This window comes from Phaethon aethereus (genome assembly GCF_964289735.1).
Source record: "Phaethon aethereus genome assembly, chromosome: 1".
Taxonomy (NCBI): domain Eukaryota; kingdom Metazoa; phylum Chordata; class Aves; order Phaethontiformes; family Phaethontidae; genus Phaethon; species Phaethon aethereus.
In genome coordinates this window covers 45,821,375-45,842,505 of record NC_138575.1, presented here as the reverse complement: position 1 = coordinate 45,842,505, position 21,131 = coordinate 45,821,375, and the positions used below count along the sequence as shown (strand labels likewise).

The 21,131-nt window shown below is 38.8% G+C and overlaps 1 protein-coding gene across 1 annotated transcript in view; it reads left to right on the top strand.

Annotated features, from left to right (window-relative positions):
- LIN7A (lin-7 homolog A, crumbs cell polarity complex component) overlaps nt 1–21,131 on the top strand; it is a gene marked incomplete at its 3' end in the record, with an annotated part of 47,989 nt that overhangs the window by 19,309 nt on the left and 7,549 nt on the right. Inside the window, exons 2-3 of the mRNA XM_082011339.1 lie at nt 922–1,040; nt 19,277–19,348. Of these exons, the coding sequence (XP_081867465.1) occupies nt 922–1,040; nt 19,277–19,348 (191 nt within the window). The remainder of the gene's footprint in view (nt 1–921; nt 1,041–19,276; nt 19,349–21,131) is intronic.

The window sequence follows — 21,131 nt, the reverse complement described above, 5'->3', positions numbered from 1 at the left end:
CTAGGCTAGCCTCCATGAGACTGGTCACTATTCCTTGTGTCCCTGTGTCCCCAGCCATAAAGGATTGTTGGGCATCTCATGGGTTGAGTGGGGTTTTTTTGTATGTATCTTAGTAATGAACTAGTATTAAAGAGGCAAAATATTATGAGAGTGAGGGTATGGGCACTGTTCAGCTGGACCAGATTCCTGCTCACCACTCAGTATGGCTACTTACTTAAGCCCTCCAGGCTGCTCTTTAGAGACACTGCGACCTTTCCCTTTGCAATACACAGGTGCTTAAAGGAGAATTCAGGCCACCAAAATATTACTCCATGTATTTCTGTGTGTCGTAGGGGTTTTGTGTGACAGATCAGGTCTTTGGAGACATAGACAAGCCTTACACATTTACGCTTCTCTAGCAGACTTTCTATTCTTACTTGTCTTTAGAAGGCTTTCTTTATCAGTAGTTGATATTTCGATTTAGATTCATGAGAAGAAAAGATCAAATATTTTTCTTAGGTGGTGTCATCCTGGGGATGCGTTCATAAGAACTCAGCTTCATTCTTCCAGACTTTCTGAAAGTAGGCCCCATACTGTTCCTGTGCTACTTTCTTTTATGACGAAAGGAAGAAATACTTTAGGTCTGCTGATATGGTTTAGCTGCTTTGAACTGGTAGCTTTGTTCCAAAGAATGTTTGCAACTAAGACTGTACCTCATTGTGTTTCTGTTGTACGTGTACATGCGTGGTTTGTCCATACTTTGGGATTTGGATGTCTGAACAGCAGTGTTGTTGCCTATCTGAGGCAGGTATAGTATAAGATTAATACAGTATGTGTTGCTAAAGCTGATTTTAAATTTAAAATTACCATCAGTGTGCCCCTATTAGTCACTTAGTAGTCACTGTTTATACTGATTTAGATTCCCTTTTTTTCCCTGCTCAGATGTTGCAAGAGCAATTGAGTTACTGGAGAAACTGCAAGAATCTGGAGAAGTACCAGTACACAAGCTACAGTCCCTAAAGAAGGTGCTGCAGAGTGAGTTTTGTACAGCTATCAGAGAGGTATGAAATTGAGATTTTTAGTTATTTCTAATAACATCCTTCTCCTGAAAAGAAAAGTATATTTGCCTTTCAGTGCTGGAGAAGCAGGAGTACCTTGTATAAAGGATGATGGATGTGAGATATTTTGTAGCTGCCTGCTACCATGCAGAATGCTGAAGTTACTGAAAAGCAGACACAGAACAATTGTGTCAGCAAGGCATCAAGCCTGAGGCAATTAGCCTTGCTAAGGAGAAAGGATGATTAATTAGTACTTTAGTATTCTGCTCATGCTGTTTCAGGGTCTGTGCTAACCTGTACAGTACTGTGCTGGGATATGGGGACATGCTAGGCTGGGTCAGTGCAAGCTTAAATGCCTCTCCTTTGAGCTCGGGTGTGTGATAGGGATGTGCTGATGAAATCAAATTGCAGTGAGAGACAAATGGTGCAAACACTGAAGTTAACTGAAGCCAACAGGAATCTTGCCGTTGAAGTCAATGGTCACGTCCCAGTGGGTCTTGCTCCAAGTGTCAGAAATCCTTGTCAAATTGTTAAGAACTGTGATTATTACCCTGCCAGCTGTGGTCAGGGCCTTCCTAAGCTCTGCCCAACAGTAGATAAATGATGATTGTTTTCTTCTAGTCAAGCTAGAGAAGAAGCACCCCCCTTCCTACATGTGTACAAGCAGTATCTTTAAAGCAGTTAAATTACAAATACTTCTGTTAGAAGCTTCTTAGACAGAAACCATGAATTAATACAACATTGTGTCAGACTTCTTACCTATTAAACTGAGTGCTGTTAGCCTGCCAGTCAGAAGAAGCTCTAAATCACAGAATCATAGAATGGTTTGGGTTGGAAGGGAGTTTAAAGATCATCTACTTCCAACCCCCCTGCCATGGGCAGGGACATCTTCCCCTGATGAGGTTGCTCAAAGCACCATCTAACCTGGCCTTGAATACTTCCAGGGATGAGGCATCCACAACTTCTCTGGAAAACCTGTTCCAGTGCCTCACCATCCTCATAGTGAAGAATTTCTTCCTTATATCTAGTCTAAATTTACCCTCTTTCACTTTAAAGCCATTACCCCTTGTCCTGTCACTACATGCCCTTGTAAAAAGTCTCTCTCCATCTTTCTTATAAGCCCGCTTTATATATTGAAAGGCTGCAGTAAGGTCTCCCTGGAGCTTTCTCTTCTCCAGGCTGAACAATCCCCAACTCTCTTAGTCTGTCTTCATAGGAGAGGTCCTCCAGCCCTCTGATCATCTTTGTGGCCCTCCTCTGAACTTGCTCCAACAAGTCCATATCCTTCTTATGTTGGGGATCCCAGAGCTGGACGCAGGGAGTCCAGGTGGGGTCTCACAAGAGCGGAGGAGAGGTGGAGAATCACCTCCCTCGACCTGCTGGTCCTGCTTCTTTTGATGCAGCCCAGGATGTGGTTGGCTTTCTGGGCTGCAAGCACACATTGCCGGTTCGTGTTGAGCCTCTCATCAACCAACACCCCCAAGTCCTTCTCCTCAGGGCTACTCTCAGTCCATTCTCCACCCAGCCTGTATTTGTGCTTGGGATTTCCCTGACCCATGTGCAGGACCTTGCATTTGGCCTTGTTGAACTTCATGAGGTTTGCACGGGCCCACTTCTCAAGCCTGTCCAGGTCCCGCTGGATGGCATCCCTTCCCTCCAGCACGTTGACTGCACCACACAGCTTGGTATGTCAGCAACTTGCTGAGGGTGCACTCAGTCCCACTGTCCATGTTGCCAACAAAGATGTTAAGCAGTGCTGGTTCCAATACCGACCACTGAGGAACGCCACTTGTCGCTGGTCTCCACTTGGACATTGAGCCATTGACCGCAACTTTTTGAGTGTGATCATCCAGCCAATTCCCTAATGAAGGCAACATCTTTTCAGCAGAAAATCTGTAAGAACTTCTGTTTCAGTTTATCTATCTACTGCCTGGAACTTATCCTGCCTCGCTGAAATCAATGGGGAATCTAATGTTCCCTTGATGGTAGCAGGATTGAACTCCTGATAACTAGGCAACAGCAGCACATTGATTGAGTGGCCTGCTGGGTGGCTGGAAGGAAGGAAGGGAGGAACAGGCATTAGTTTAATAAGAAAAATGTAACACACTCTTTGTTTTATGGAATATATTCTTCAATGTGAGAAACAGAGAGAGGCTTCCACTTAATTCCACTTAACCTTTTCAAGGCTTTTTAAAGGGAATACTGTTCCATGACAATAAATAATGGCACTATGTACCCTGAAAAGCTGATATTCTGACTAGTCCTTTCATTTAACCAAATAAATGTTTCTTTAATTGACCACAGAGCATTGAAAAGTTGTTGGGTGGTTGGTTTTTTTGCAGATAGCAGAGCCTGGTACTCCAGTTGTTAAAGGTAACTTTCAATCTTTGCAGCAGCATCAGTGAAATCTTACCAAATTTATATTAATCTCTGGAAAATAGTCTTAGCAGAAGCAAACACAAAGCTTGTTGAAACAGGTACAGAGCCTAGGAAGTGGGAAAATAGCTTAGACAAATGCACTCTCAGCTCAGTGAACTGAAAGCAGATTTTGACAAAATCATCTCAGTGGCACAAAAGGTCTTTATATAGTGTTGTGTAAAGACAACCTGCACATGACAGACTATCTAATTACTGTTAGAGTCTTACAACCAAATGAAAGTCACTTTAAGAAGGCTGGAGCTAGTTATTACACAAGAATTGAGGGATGATGAATGAGCAGTTAGATCCATTCTACCACCTTTATAAACAAAGATATTTATTTCTTTTTACATAATTAATATATAATAGATATAATATAATCTATCTAATATAGCACTATCAGAGAACAAAATTTCTACACACAAAAAAATTATTAATGCCATTCATCACTGTGTATGTACATTTTTCTTAGAAGAAATCTTCAAATATAAAAGGCCCAGTAACAAATCTTTTCATTTATGGAGAATGGGAGAATTGACCTACATACATTGCTAGTATTACTATGTTGTTCAACATGTGGCTTCTCTTTTCAGTTACTTACGTTAAGCCCTTGGCAAATATTTAGACTGTAACTCTCTTTTTTTCCACCAGTTGAATAATTGTTGGAAAACTGCAGAAAATAATTTCTTCCATTTTAAAAAAAACTAGTAAGAAAAGCATGGAATATTTTTAGACATGTTACATTGTTAGACATCTCCAAGCACTGCAGCAAGGTCTTGGAGGATATCTGAGCTGGGTCTTGCCATTAATCAGGGATGCCCTTCTTGCATGTCCTTCATGTACACTGGAGCTTATGAAAGACTGAGACCTATGTTATTGAACAGCACAGTCTTTTCTGAGCATATTTGAGCTTGAGATAGCTGAGGCTAGACAGAAATCTCCCTGCAAATGCTTCCTCCCATTGTTTATCCTCTCTTATCCTGAGTGCAAGACATGAGAGTGTGGCAACTAGCTTTTAATTCCCTCTGTTACCACCTACATACACTAGAGGAGAAAAGCTGTTGACCTTAAAAGAGAAGGCACGACAGTTAGTTGGAAGTAAGGAGAAAAGTTGGGAGTTGTTTGGAACATAGGAGCCTTCCTGGGGAATGCAGTGAAGCAGACCGGTTATGAGCAGTAGGTAGGAGTAATCGAAATGAGATGAGGAGCAGTGGCAGGCTTTGTATTAGTATGCAGATTCTGGAAGACTCTGCTTATTATATGTATGCAGAAATTCAGATCTGCAGTGTGGTGTGTTCATTGTGTAATGCAAGATCTGAGCCTAACTTTCTTTCATCAGAAAATCCAGTAAAAGGAGTTAAAGCTGACTCCTACAAACTCCATCATGGAGGAGCTTTGGAAAATAAACATTTTCTTTTCTAGTCTAAGAAATCATGGACACTTAACTATCCAGTGAGTTTGATTGTTAAAATATGTCCCAGAGAACCTCAGTACTGGGCTGAGTGCAGGTGAAAGGTTCAAAGATAAAATACAATCCACGCAATACTGATTGAATGTGACTTGCCCCTTCTACAGGTAGGAATTCTTTAACTACAGAAGCAGGAGGTCACTTTTATGATCAATTAGCCTTTAAAAGTATGAGATATTTTATTAGATGACATACATTCCAATCTAATGTGTAGAAATCTATTAAATGGCTGTAATGAATTGTATTTATGGGAACCTACTTAGTAAATCAACACACCAGTTCAAATCTCTGCGCTAATATCCCATAGAAATAAAATCTTTTTAAAGTGACGGGGTGAATGAAATTTAAATAGAAGTACTTTGGCATTTTTCTAGGATGCTATGTCAGGAAATGGTGATTAATGGTTCTCACTTAGCTAAATATAAGTACCACCAACTGAAATACTCTGTCTGGCACTAGGCAAGAATATGTATTAGCTCTGAAAATAATGGAAATAATTGAAGTATGTAATGGCCTCAGTGTTTCCTTTTCACCTGAAGATCCCTAGACCAGAAAACAAGTTAACCAAAGTCTGGTCACATTAAAATTGAGTTTTGAAAAAAAATTTAATTGTATTTCAAAGTTACCTATTTCAAAAGCTCCCTAGCTACACAAAGATTACTTAGCCTTCTATAGTCTTGTCGCTTGGCAAAAGATGCATGAATCTTGTCCATTATACCATTAACTCCTTTACCCTTCCATGTGTTTTTGCTGTGTATTCAAAGGTGTTGCTATGTTACAGTTTTCTGATTCCCAGAGGGTTACGGGAATAGATGACGGGCAAGGCTGCAAAAGTGAATGCATAATTGAACTACTGAAAAGGTATATTCACGTGCAACATAAAACTAGGCAACCTGAATTGATAAAGTGACTTTAATTGTTGTAAGTCAGTAAAAAGGAAGTTATGAGATAACTTATAAGATAAGGTGAACTTCTGGTCTGGCAAGAAACCTTAAAGAGCTGTAGGCACAGAAAATAGAATAAACAGTTGAGCAAAACACAGTGAATCATCAGCAACAAAATGTGGCATACCTTAGCAGATTATGGGAATTTCATTTACTGTAAACATCTGGTAATGGGTACTGAAACGACAGGAGAGTAGCGGTAGAGTTTGATAAACCCATGCATCTCCTGATGAGCGGAAGTTTTCTTCCAGGTTGATTCTCAAGTTTCTATTTCTGTATGTTAAAATTTAGGTGTATCTCGCTTTCCTTCCAGCCTTCCTTCAGTACTCCATTTTCCATTTCAAGATGAAATCTGATGTTTTTCTGTGTGGATACTATTTAAAAGAAAATCTGACTGGTAAATACCTATGGTGAAACATTTATCAATACTTAAAGTAACCAGAACAGAAAGTCTTTATAAAAATGTGGTATGGCAACCAGGACACACAAAAATAACCATTATTTCATTCTGCTATCTTATGACTTACACCAAAATATCAGGTCATCGCAGAAGAGCACTTTTGCAGGACTGGGTTACTGACATTGGTTTCTTAAAAGGAGGAGCAGTCAACACAAAATGCTCTACTGTTTTGTGTGAATTAGTCAGTGGAACAGCATGTTGTCTTTGAAAATAGTTCAGTTTCTACTTCAGTAGTTTAAAACTTTTAAACTTCCTATGAAATTTTCTTGCAGACAGAGCATCATGGACATTTAAAGACCACTGGTGACTTACAGGCAAAAAAATGGCAGTGGCAGAACACTGACCCATTTCTGATGAGGTCTGGATGCCCCCTGATTACTTTAGAGATATATTTTGATTATGTTCTGTAATATAAAAAACACAGCTTCACGATATGCTAGGTAGGATAATTCAATAAGCCTAGTCAGTATATTGGAAAGATTTCTTTTAAGTAATAATTTTCATGTTTGTGTCTTAGCAATCTGAACACCTGGAATCCCAATGCTGCTGATATTGCAATATGTTATTATCTGGTCATTTCCTCAAGCTGCCTACCTGTGCTTTTTGTTTTTAACTCTGATATATGTCTTTGCAAATATTAGGGAACCACAAGAAGGCTGCTGGGTGGTGGAAGCTGAGTCTGATGATACTGTGCTCATTACTTTACTGTGATGCAGTGTGTGCCAGCAGGAGGCTGGCTGGAACCATTAGCTGTTCACTTCAGATATCCCAGTACGGTGTTGTAGTCCATTTTAAAGGGCTGTACTAAACATAACGATCTGGGCATTAGCTGGACTCAGGCAAAATTTCTCATTAATTCTTTTATTAAAATTCCTCATTTAGGATTTTAATGTAGGAGTCATTTAAAGTCCTCGTTTCATTCTGTTTCAAGAATCTCAAGATTTGTTTGTTCAGTTTGCAATATAATGCCCTTCCTCCAGCTCCCAGACCTAGCCACTGAAAGCAGAGTTCCATTGTTTTCTGCCTGATGAATCCCATTCCCTGTAAAATAGAGGTCCACCAAGCCAAACTCTCTTGGTTGGCACTGAGGCAGCCCCAGACTTCAAATCCTGCCCTGAGTTACTTCTTTTCACTGGGAGCTGAATATTTGTTACAGGAGGAGAAATACAACTCCAGTCAGTCTCTCACCTCCACAGGGTGAGCCCATCTTTTGAAGTTTATAAATTAAGATTCAGCTTCGGGGGAAAAAAAAAAAGTGTATCAGGAAGACTTACCGCTATAATTCACAGCCCAGATCTGTGATTAAGGCTCAGTAGGAAGCCTGACATCAAAAGTCCCCTCCTGTCACATTTACCCATGCAAATGGAGGTGATGGTCAGGATTAAGCAAAAGTGGTATGTTGGACTTACTAATAAGGCAATTAGTAAACAAAAGGGCAGTAGGACAACTCATATGAGTAAAACGAGTGAAATTTATCAGCTGAGATTTGTAACTCGGGTCATAAAAGCAGTATGGTTATATTAGCAGGATACCCCATTAGACTGCCTGGGAAGCAAAGTTCTTCTGAGGCTAATCTGATACTTCGCTATACCTTGTTCTGGTATTCCAGATAGTTTACTCAGGATTATTGCACTATTAATTTAACAGCAGCACACATGCAGTAGCAAATACAGAATTGTGCAAATTGACCAGATTCATTCAGATTTTCACATGCTTATGTATGGATTGATTTGTACCTTTTCATTAAAATTTGCATTCCTGGATTCTAATTGTAAAGTTGCAGCATTTTGTCTTTTTTTGGATATTGGGGTAGATTATAATGTCAACTGAAGCAGTCCAGTTTACCTGAATTCTGGGGCTGTGTAGCATTTGCAAGAATCTTTGCTGTACCTTTCCATCCCTTTTCCATTACCATTGTCCCAGCAATGAAAAGCCACATAAAATAATGATAAAAATTTCCACTAAATGAGTACCTCCATCACTGTTTGGAAAGGGCATTACTTAGCTTCATTCAAAGATGATGGTACGACTTACAGAGTTTTGCTTTCCCTCTCCTGGTTACAAGTACTGTACCTATAATGATGAGTTGAGAGAAGCATGTGTAATGTGTGTAAACTAGGGCAGAAAAAAAACAAATTTCAAAAGATGGGCTGTCTGCTTTTGTCTTGCCACCATGCTGTATTAGGCATTTAGAAAGTTCAACAGAAAAGTTTAAGTTAGCAGTAAACACAGAATTATGGGGTTTTTTTATACAATTACCCTACTGTGTTGAAATACGTGCTATTTTTTAGGGTGAATGTAACCAGAAATTATGCAAATTTTGAAAAACAATGATGTTTCCTTTACCGCTTTACCATAAGTGATTGAAGCATTACTTTGTTGTTTTCAAGCCCTGGATGGTATGAATGAGAACTTTTGGAATGATTACCTTGTCACTCAGCAGATGGCCTTCATTAATGGCAATTATATGAATTTACCAAGCTGCCCAAGCATTATCTGAGAGAAGGCATTATCAAGTCTCTGTGCAATTACTAAGTCCCTACGACTTCCATGACTTCACTGCAGGAGATTTAGAACAGCTGCTGTTGTCACTTTTTTTTTTTTAGCTGCCTAGAGCTAAATACATTGATTTCACAGATGTAGTACCCCAGAATCTGGGGCCAGACTGTATCACTGGTCTTTAATCAGTGCTTTCTCCCATTGGTTTTGATTAAAGATCAATTTTCAGAGGCGGCTAATGGCTATATATCTACTCCGATTTGTGCTCTGGTTGCGTAGTTGTGCCTTTCACAAAAGATAAATATTTTAGTGCTGCAAGAGTCCTACAACGTATAGAATCAAAGCAATGGCATATCTTGTTCATATCACAGTTTTTCTGGATTACTGTACCATGTTTACTAAAACTCTGTGGTGAGTGTGGCTCAGGTGATATTCCTAGTTCTGTACACGGCTGCAGCTGCGTGTGCTACACAAGGTGACTCCAGTGGAACATGGGTGATGCACCTCAGCATTTTTTTTTTGTTTTTCTCACATTATCATTCTAGTTTCTTGTTGCAATTATTTGATTACATAAAACCTTTAAGGATAAACAGAATAGCTTCTTGCTGCAGTTCATGGCAAGCCTGCTTCTTCCTCTTGTGAGAAATCAGCAGGCAGGTGAACTACCAAGGAATATTTACGCTGACCAGTTGTTGGAAGCCACTGCGCCAGTGTTTCTGCCTTGATGGAGCCTCAGAATGCGTCTGATTCTGCTTAACTGAAGTCATTGATGAGACTACTGAGAAATGCTCCTCAATCTCCATTTTTTAATTGTGCCTTCAGAAAAGGAAAGAAATTGTAGAACTGTTTAAAAACTCCATGTTAGCTACATTTTTGTTGGTATTTAAAACAAGAAGCACCAGTAGTTTCCCTCCTTCTCCCTGCCTTCTCAGCTCGATAGGAACACTTGAGATGAACTTGCATGAAAGGCTCAGGTTATGTCATGTTTCATTCAGGTGCTGATTTTGGCAAGGTTTTCCCAAATCTGTTAATGTTTGGAATCTGGCTCTTGCATACAGCAGCCCCAACAGCATATATACAGACTTTACTGATAAAGTGGAGGAAATTAGTGTTTCTTAATGCTTGGCATATTTTTGAACTCAAAAGTAACTGGCAGTGAGGTCTAAGAGGGAGCTTTAAATTATGAGCTATGAATTCAAGTGGTCTTATGGGAATTAACTAATCACACATGTTGCTATTTCTTTTGATCCCACTATATTGCTGTAGAAGCAGCAAAAGAAACTTTCAGAACAGTATTTTGCTGAAGTTCAGTGACTGCAAAGCATACAATTTCTGAGATACCTATAGCATTGTCTTCAAAGATGCCAGATCATGGTTGCCATTGACTTAGAGCAGAGTATAGAACAGTGTTTAAGGGACATGAAATAAACTAAATGAGCCAATCGTATTTTTATTGTTCCTCATGTAAGTAATTTTTATTTGCTAATAAAAGTCTATTTTTCAGTATTCATGAGAGGGTGCCCAGCAACTTCCTCTTGACTTTACAGTGTCAGAGTGATGTTTCCAGACTGAATCGACATTGGAGGGAAGAAGTGGGGGTCTTGTGTGTCCTAACAGAAACACCAGGAGTGTTTCAACTGACTCATCCAATATGTGCAGAGGATGTGACAGCATGCATTTCCTGGTACATCTGCTGTGTTCTTCTGCTCGCGCAGAAGGGAGGAAAGAAATTCTGGCCCCAGCCTGTAACCCCTGTTGTGTTGTTTCTTGGACAAGCGCAGCTTCATATGGCAAGAACCAAGGGACCAAAACTTGGTTCAGCTTTCAGACAGCAACACAGATACTGTCAGAGCAGAGTAAGCACCACCCTTTTCCACACAAAAAATGATGGAGCGAGTAATATTTTGGCATTTTAACTGGAGCCTCTATAAAGTATTCCACCCTAAATTGAAATATTACACCCTTATGGTGATTGTACTTAATGTATTTTTAACAGTGTTTCAGGCCTGTGCTGTTTTTTTCCTACTGCCTAAGGACGGCTTAATAATGCATCAAGATTCAGATCATTTTTTTCACTTTGGTAAAACTAACCTAGTTTCCTCCATAACCCCCACCCCCCAAAGAAGGAAACTTTTAAATAAAATATCCTAGATGAAAATGCAAAAGCCAACATTCATAATATTTCTTCCACATGTTCTGAAATTAAAGCTGTCTCATCTCCTCAGGTTCTTAAACGAGACTGAATTTCATTTACAGGTTTGAGCATTTTAACGGGTTAGCATGCCTACTGCATGTGGCAACGTCCATGCAGTGTTACTTCATGGAAAGGGATTGTTATGACAGTTGTGAAAATTACACAGGTGTTTGGTTTTGAAAATATACACCAACAGTTTTCCCAGTACAAACATGTAACTGCTCACAGGATAATGAAAGCTTATCATGTAAAAATATTCAGAATGCCAGCAACCTTGAATGACCATGTTCTGTCAGATATAAATAGCTCATTAATACAGACTAGTTGTCACAAAGCAGCTTTTTCTATGAGTTATCCAAATTCAGTAGCTGCAGGAAATAACTTATGTAATACAGACTTTTTGGTACTTCCAGTAAGCCCTATATCACATGGCTTCCTCTCAAAGGTACTTTTCAACCATTTCAACCTCACTGTACTCACAGGCATCCATCAACTTGTCCTTTTGACATTGACAAAATAAGACCTTTTGTCAGCTTGCTCTCAGGGACAGAATGAAGACGATGTACAGTACACACTGTGAACACGGATGTGAGATTGCCTAACTCCGCTTCTGTCGGGATTAATCAAACACATGGCACAGGCCTGTAACAAAATGGGCCTTTGTGATTCTTTTGCTCAAACAATCTTGATTAAGAAGAATCTAAGCTTATTGCAACCTTGAAATTGTGGTGTGTATACATGGTATCCATGGTGTTCTTCCACAGCCAGTGGTTTTCTGAGGCTGTCAATGTCCTTCGCAAGGACTGCAATTTAGAAAGACAGTCTTCTCAAATTCTCTTTCTCTTCAGTCATCCAGAATAGTCCCTTCCCCATCTTTTTTAATTAACTACCAAAGGTAAAAGTAGCTATTAACACAATGAAAAAGCAATGTTAACTCTTTTTTTTTTTTTTTGAGTCAACTTGATAGAAAAGAAAAAGAGCCTGCTTTCATCTTCTCTGTGGAACTACTGTCTTCTGGACTATGGCATATGACTGTGTTTAGTACAGTATCATAGCTAGAGGTTGTAGGTCTGGGGGAGAAAACATGCTTTTATGATGTAGCCGTGCTTTCCTGAGTATGCTTATCACATGAGATAATTTTAAAAAGGATAACCCAGGCACAAAACCAGAAGCTCCACCTGATATTCAAGCCATACAAAACTAAACACACCATCACTAGAGATTTTCTATTTTCATTGAACTACCATGGGGATTATGTCTGAGTGGAAGCACTCCGCTACCTTGGTTTTGAGCTTGAGTAAGGATACAGAGGTAAAAAGTAATTATAAAAGAGGAAGGGTGGTCTGGTAAGCTGCAATACCTCCACACTGCTTACATACGCTTTTGGTTCTGTTTGACTTGTTTTCCTTCTTTTCTGTCCTCAACTGCTTACACATCCTCTTAAATGGACGATTAGATCATTTTGTGGGTTATTTTGCAGAAGGTATCCAAAATGAGACAAAGACCTACAAATACTTCTGGTGAAGAAGGGAAAATGGCTTATAAGAAAGGTGGGAACAGGCTTTTTAGCAGGGCCTGTTGCAATAGGACAAAGGGGTAATAGTTTTAAACTAAAAGAAGGCAGATTTAGACTAGATGTAAGGAGGAAATTTTTCACAATGAGGGTGGTGAAACACTGGAAGAGGTTGCCCAGAGAGGTGGCAGATGCCCCAACCGTGGAAACATTCCAGGTCAGGTTGGAGGGGGCTCTGAGCAACCTGATCTAGTGGAAGATGTCTCTGCTTATTGCAGGGAGGTTGGATTAGATGACCTTTAAAGGTCCCTTCCTACCAAAACTATTCTATGATTACCGAAAGAGATGAAAAAGACCAAATTGCATCCAACAGTTATAACCTGAAATGGACAAATTTAGCATAGAAATAATCTATTTTTAATGGAAATGCTGTTAACCAGTTGACCAATTTCCTAAACAAGCTGGAGGCTTGAAATTCACAGACCTTTCTAAAGACTCTGTAGTTCAAGCAAAATTTATGATTGGTGCAGAAATTACCAGATGAGATATCATGGTTTATGGTGTACAAGAGGTTAAAGGTGACCAGAGTCCTTCCTGATCTTTGTAGCATTTAAAATGTCCTTGCCCACTGATGTGGTAGAAGAATGATCTGAATTGAGTGCTGAAGTACAGCTCTGGGGGAGCCTGTCCAGGCATACCAACCAATGCACTCCGCTCCACAGACAGAAAGGTATTGGATTAAGAATGGAAAATACAGGCAAGAGGTTGTGGGGAAGGAAAAAAATGCCAAACAGAATGTGAAGACATAAAAATGATGAAAACAAAGTAGAGGGGGGAAAAAAGACACAACTCGTTTGTGCTGCAGGTGGAAGTTTGCCCTCAGAAACAAGGCATTCACAGGCACCACAGCGGAGGTCAGCAGCTCTCCAGTGCACCTTTGCACTGTAACTTCTGCCCATCACAAGAGCAGGTGTCCTCCTGCCCCAAGGACTGGTCCACGCACGCCAAATGAGATGATATGTGGGTCTCATCTCTTAGGTCCAAAGGAGGCTGAGAGTCTGAGAATCAGCTGCAGATTTTGGGAAGAGGGGAGGAGAGAGGCCGGCGCTATGCTGAATAAAGCACATGCATGACATACATGACATACAGACGTGAGCTCTTCTCACCATGGTAAAAGACTGATTGAGATGTTCCTTTCCACTTGACATCTTAGAAGGGAGAAATATTTACTTCATCCTTTCCAACACAACATAGGAAGGTAATAAGGAAGGCAGGGATCAAGCATAGTTGATGGCAGAAGCATCATACTGAGGTGTAAGTAAATAACAATTTCTCTTTTATAGTTTAGCCTCAGTTCTGCAAGGATGCACACATGTATACTGTTCCATTGACATGACTACATAAATGCAATGAAACCAATTATGTCTTCCTTGCACTGGTTATTCTCACGCTAACTTCCTCCTCTGTACTGTCTGTCGGGCTCCTGTCTTCCCTTCCTTGAAAGAGTTCTTCCAAAAATAGATACACAATTCTCTTCTACATTGAAGCAATAAAAAATATGGCAGATGAACTAAAGAAACTAAACCCATATGATGACAATATATGTGATAACCATCATTTATCAATCTCTCTGCAGGTTGCTGCTTCATTCCACCCTTTAACCTGCTTACCTATGGCACTTACTTAGGTTGTGACTTCTTAAAGGAAGAGTTTTATGTCTTTTTATATATTATCATACTGCAGGCACTGTGGAAACACAGCTGATTAATACTTCTTACATATGTTATCTCATGTGCTAAGAAACCCCCAACATTTTCAAAAAGGTTTACTTCCTCACTTACAAATCTCGGAGAAGTTTATCTGTGCCTGCTACTTCACAGATCTGAATTGCAATGTACTCTGTCTTGGGTTTTGTTTGTGGGGTTTTTTTTAACTTGTTCATTGCCATAAAATTATTTCTGCCTCATGCCTGTTCCCATCTGATGTTCAGACCAAGTTGTCCTAAAGTTGGTTGGGCATCATTGTTGTAGATTACCTAATATTTCATCAGGGGATGAAGCACTGAATATCTCTTACAGAAGTTAATGGAACAAAATCTGTTTAATTAAATTGTAACTTCGAGAATTCAGCAGAACAAATGCTGCTTCTAGCCACCTTTATAAAACAGGCTGCTAAGTGCACTGTTTTTCCTGGACCTCCTTCTAAAGCTTCTCATTGACTTAAATAGGCCAGCCCAGTATGTGCTGCTTTTTTATGAGTCCATATGGAGTAGTTTTTGTTAAGAAACTAGCTCCTAAAGTACCTGTAAAGCAGTCCCCCTTCCCGTGCTTCAGTAATGCTAAACCAGCTGCTCTGCCTCCTAGCTGAATGTGTGGGGACAAGGACCATCGTCATAACAATGCTACCTGCTGAATCTGACTCACTGCAGCTCCTGCTGGGAGAAGTAATAAAATGTACATTCCTGTGCCAGCAAGATCTGCCACAATACAGGGAGGATTCACTTCCAAGTTCAGATTTTCTAGTTGTAATTTTCCTCCCTCACTCTTTCTGTATTTTTTGAGTACTGTGGGAGAACTTTAGATTATGGTGTCTGAGGAGACTACCTGCGGAAGCTGAAAAAGTCTGAGATCTATATTCGTGCTTTCAGGAGTATTTCTTGATGGGAGTGTTGTATTCTCTGCACCACAGGAAAGAGAAAACAAGGCCAAGTACATATAGCTCTACAGCACAATTGAGAGCGGTGTGAACAAACCCCTGTCTGCAGCACGCTTTTACCTGATGAACGTTCAGGATACAGACACTGACAGTCTTGGTAGAAATCGCTGTAGGGGAAAATTACCTGAAACATTACCATTTACCTGACAGCTGCAACTTTGCGTCTTGAAACATTGACATTCCATCTGTAATTTAATCTCTGTTATTAATGAATTGTGGAAACAGGGCACTTTCCCTAGACCTTCAGACTGTGTATGGAGTCTGTCAGTGAATAACATCACTAAATACCCATGTAGTCTTTTAGACACTCTAAAAAGAAATAGCTGTACATACAAAAATAGATATGCAGCTCTTTTTCAAATTTGTAACATATAGTAACCGTCTAGATACTATGCTGGGCAACCAGAACTAGGTGGTCCTGCTTGAGCAAGGAGGTTGGACAAGATGACATCCAGAGATCCTTTCCAACCTCAACCAGTTTGTGATTCTGTGGTATGTTAATTGTCTTTCTTTAACTCATTCGTATTACACAATGTCTTTCGAAATCATTCATCTGTCATGGTCAACAAAGGTCACTGTTTTAAAAGACTTCTTTAGTAAATATCCTAAAGGAGCTTTTCAAATAATTATAATTAAATTCTGCACCTTTGTCTTCTTCTGTACTGAGTGATATTTTGTCCAACCCAAACTTTTCTATGATTCTATAAACCTACAGAAGATCTTATAAGGACTTAAGGATGACAGTGTTAGATTCAGGAGAATCGCTGTATATTAAAAATGTAATCAGATGTACAGATAATAGTAGGCACTGAAAGGAAAGATTTTATAAAACTATTTCAATTTCATGTCATGTACAGTGGATTGAACAAAAAGCTCTGTTCCACTCTGTGAGGATTTAAATGCCACCTTATTTAGTTTGAGAATAAAGAGATTTGTTATCTGTTCTGTGTACACAGAAGATGCAGCAGAATGGATTTGCTGCGCACAAATCATGGCTAAGGTGGTGCTGAGAACAGTGTAGATACAGGGGTTAGTATGGCTACAGGCAAACAGTGATTATTTATGGACTTGAGCGTGCTTTTTGTGCATTGCTAGAATGAACAATGATTAGATCTGAACCCTACAAAGAGTTTTAGGGGCTTGGTGGAACAGGTACAGTTAATCTGTGTTTGGTTGCTAAACTGAATTAATAGTAAGAAAGTCATGTAGGTGTGTGTTTTACCCTTCTTTAACTCAAATTACATTAAACATTATGTAACAGTCAAATAGTAGAATTAGATTTACGAATACCTCAAGCAGATATTCAAGACTGGTCGCATCTGTTGCTTATGGAGAGTGAGACATGACATGCAAGACTTCTTTTCCTAAGAACTGTGCTATAGATATTCTGATCACAGATAACTCTTTGCAGAACACGATTTCAAATCTGCTATCTTTGAGAATTTACAAATGAACACGAGGATTATATGACATTATTGATTGTATTTTTCAGAAGTTTTTGAGTCAGTTGATTTTTTCTTAACATATTAATTTAATCACACACTAGTGAATTTGTTCTTTTACCAGTATGCAAATTAATTACCATGATATTGGATATTATGAAGCCTACTAGCTACATACTGGTAGGATGCAGACAGTATGTAGTTACATGACATCAAGCCTAGCCAATAATCACATGAATGTATCATTATCAGCTCACCTTGTGAGATTCCACCTTAGTAATGAATATCTTAAAGAACTTCTAGTAATTTTTCTTATATCTGAAATCTTGTGACCTGTTTTCAAAGCAATTTAATGTCATAATAGTTCAACAATGAAATACATGCTTTTAGACATTATAGCCAGCCACAGCATTTATAGCTGTGCAAGCAAAAACAATATGTACAATCAGCTCTTACACTTTAAAATAAAGGGGAACCTGCAGATACCAAGAAAATACAGCATTATCAGTGGTTCAGTACAGTATGGGGTTTGAAGTAACAAGTATTTAATGATTCATTACTGCAATTACACAGTATTATTCTTAATGTAATGTAGTAGTTGTTATAATTATGTAAGAATATGTCCTATGACATAACACAATAAATGTTGAACTGATCTGTGCAGGATGATGCTGAGTATGTAGACTCAATCCATTTTTATGGTGGTGTCATCCAGTATAAAGACAGAACAAGCCAGAGATCCTTCAGAGGCTATAAAAGTGCTCTTTTTTCCCATATTTTTAAAATTAAGGGCAAAATCCTGGCCTCCACTGAGGTCAACGTCAATTTTACCAAGGGAAGCAAGATTTAATTTCAAATGTAGAAAGCAGGAAACTTTTCAGCGTGCTCCCCTTTGTCTCAGTTTTCTTCACTGGCACAAGTTTTTCTGAATTAAGTCCTAGAATGACTTATGTGCTGACAAATAGTCGAGACAAATAATCTTTTTGCTGTACTTTGAAAGTGTTTAGCTTATTTTAGATCTCTAAAATGGATTGCATTTGTTATCTCCTCTCCTTTTTTGCCTTTCCCCTGTGTATGATATCCATCAAAAAAGTTTGGGGATCAGTCATCCCAAACGTTTACTACTCAAGAGTATTTGATTACCACTACGTCTGCCCACTGAGATCAGAAATGAGCCACACATCTTAATGCCCTTTAGGTGTTTGTAGCAATATGTTCATCAGTCTGTAGGTTTTATAGTAACAAGCTCACTGGGGAGAGATGCATCTTTATGATACTGCATAACAAGTCGTCAGGACAGGGGGATGAGTAACTTTTACCTGTCAGTGGGACAAGCCGTGGTTTATAGATCAGTTAAGTGCAGGATCTGACACCTCTGCCAAAGTAACGTTTACATTACCAAAGAGGGAAGTTTTAGCACTCTTGCTAAAGTATAATCAAATCAGTGAAAGGTAAATATATTTAGGAAAGTGTGATTGAATCTGCACTCCTCAAGGACCCCGAGAAATAGATTGCTATAAAAGCTAACATACTTTACCAGCAAAGGTTCTCTCTGAGGAATGCAACCTGAGACATAAAGCACATGAAAAGACAAAATTCCTGATGAAGTAGGTCAAGCAAATGCCCTGAGTAAACCAGTGGCATATAGGAACATTTTTTTAGGTTTGGTGGTTTTATAAGAAAATTAAGTGAAAGATTTTGGGTTTTTGCACTCACCTTTCTATTTTTAAAAATGTCCATATGTTACATGTAAATATTTTTAATTTTTAAGGTTGATTTTAAAATACCTGGCTCTATAAAGGCTTTTTTTATATTTTTCATCCAAGAGTGTGACAAATCTAGAGAACAAAGGCAATGTGAGAAAGCGTTTTGCTTTCTTCGTACTGAAAATATTTAAAAGGGAGTCAGCCAAGAATGCATACCAGAAAAAACAACAGACAGAAAGTTGTACATATTGGCAATGTTGATTTTATGCCATTTATGTAAATACACAATTCCTTCAAAAAGGATAATCTTACCCATTGTACGTGTCTGACCTACCAGACTGCCAGCCCTTTTCCCCATTCCTAGCTGTGGTTAATGGAAACTAGTACTGTGACCTTTCTCCAAACTTAATTTTCATTTCCATTCTTCAGCATCTGTATGCTGAGCAACTTACTATTTTTTTTAACATCAGCCTCCTAAATCTTTAGTTCATAGGAGAGTTCAAAGAAGCCATCAGTGGAGGCTAAGATACCATTCAAACCAGTTCAGATCATCTGCATTCAAATCAGTTGCAGGGAGACACCAATTTTTTATAACATAGAACCTAACTGTCCTTTGGGAAGTGATGTGCTAGAGGTGGGAAGGGAGTCATTTTGGAAGATGCACAATTAAATTTGCAAAGTGTCATGAGAAACACAGATTAATGTTTTCTGTAAACCTAAGCATGCACAAGTTTAGCAGGCGCCCAACTATGTGCTTGCAAGAATACAGCATTAATGAAATGTAGTCCCATGAGGGAAAGGGACTGTCCTGTCTAGGTTAATATGAAATCTTTGTTTTGCTTCTGTAATTAATTTCATTTTATTTTCATGAACATTTTAGGTGTATCAATACATGCATGAAACCATAACTGTTAATGGCTGCCCCGAATTCCGAGCCAGGGCCACTGCAAAGGTAGGATACGTGCAACTGTTGAAATATGTGTTACCAAAGTGACCTAGTAATTGACTGTGCGCGTGTGTGTTTCAGGTATTCGTGTGTACACTGTAAGAAAATTTAGACATCAGTGGCAGCCCAGAGTCTAGAACCAGTGCTACTTCCCAGGTAACAATCATAATGGAAAATTTCAACCTTTATGCTGCTTCTGTAGCTTAAGAAAAGAGAATGATTTTATGGAAATTGATGCTTTTTGAAAAGTTGCTTTGCAAAAGCAAATCTACTGGTTCATTCTGTAGAAGTCTGCCTGCAACAACCAATATTTTAATGGACTGTTTTCCCATACAGCTCATCCAGAGAGGACACGATTTGGGAGATAGAAACTAAACAGTCAAAATTCCACTTTAACGAATGGGAACTGTAGGTACTGAGCAAGTGGTAAGGATGAACAGTGACAAAAATGGCCTGATCAAGAGACTCCATAGCGAGATGCAAGCCCATTTTTTTTCTGATGCATTACCTGTTTTAATATGTTTTAATAAAACATATTGTCTCTTTGTCCATGTGGACCTGTCTTTCTCATATCCTTAGACCATGACAGCTACATTACTGCTACTATTAAAATGATGGTTAAGGAAATTGACACAACCATGAAAGAACCCATTCTATGTGCCAGTATGAAATATGCTCTGTATTTTCATAACATGCACAAAGAAAGATGCTTCCAAGCAGAGAGGTCCACCATGGCTTTTTTTTCTCCCGTTATCATTTTGTACTCAACACTATCTTCTGGGGCTATGCAAAACAGGTAAACCTGCAAAAGCTGTAAATATTTTTTTGAGATACTTCTTTATGATCCCACTTCTGTGAAGTTAGTGACAGAACTCCCTGAAAACTTAATGGAGTGAAGATCTTACCATTATGTATTTGTGTTCAGAGATTTTCATTTAAAGCTCTATCAGAAGATGAAGGTTGGAAGTGTGTTACAAAATGATTTCTGCAGTATTTTAGAGAAGCAAGCTGGACGGCAGCCAGCAAATAACCTAATATGCACAAAATTGCAGTGTGTTTTTCTTACAAAGTAGAATGTTCCTTTCTGTGGGCTGTTCCTCTGATTTTCACCTTCTTCTAACTGAAAGTTAATGGACAATGTAAATTTTTAAGGTCTATGCTACTCTATAGAGAAGTGTCTATATGAGATGCTGATTTGTCTACACCACAGGTAAACATAGAAATTATTGATGTTGTATAGTAAGTGGGGAGAAATCCAATTAGTGTTTGCCATTCTCATTTCTTATTCATATAGAACAGCAGGGTTACAGAGCAATGTTTCGATATCGCAATATTTCCTGGTTATTTCTGGGCTGTCTGCATTGCATCCTCCTAGTGCATTCATGTCTGACATAAAATGTATGCATGACGACAAGGTCTGCATGTGCAAAAACATGTAACCGAGAATGATCCATTATGTCACATCATCCACTAGCTTCTATTAAGCATAAGCATTATTAGGACGCTCAAAAACATTAGTGTAATGCAGAATTGTTCGAGCAGTTTGGACTACAAACACACATTGAAAAGCATAAAGGATTTTCTTAATGTTTCTTTAACGATTTACTGAGATCTGTAAGTAGGAAAGTGATTGCAATTTGTGATTGAAAAAAGTGATTGAAAAATTAAGTGTAAGATCTAATATTTTTCTGGATGCAAGCTTTAAAGTTTGTTACTTTTTTTTTGCCATAGTAAGATTAACAGTCTAGGATTTTTCTAATTGATTTATAAATCCATTGTCCTAAAATTT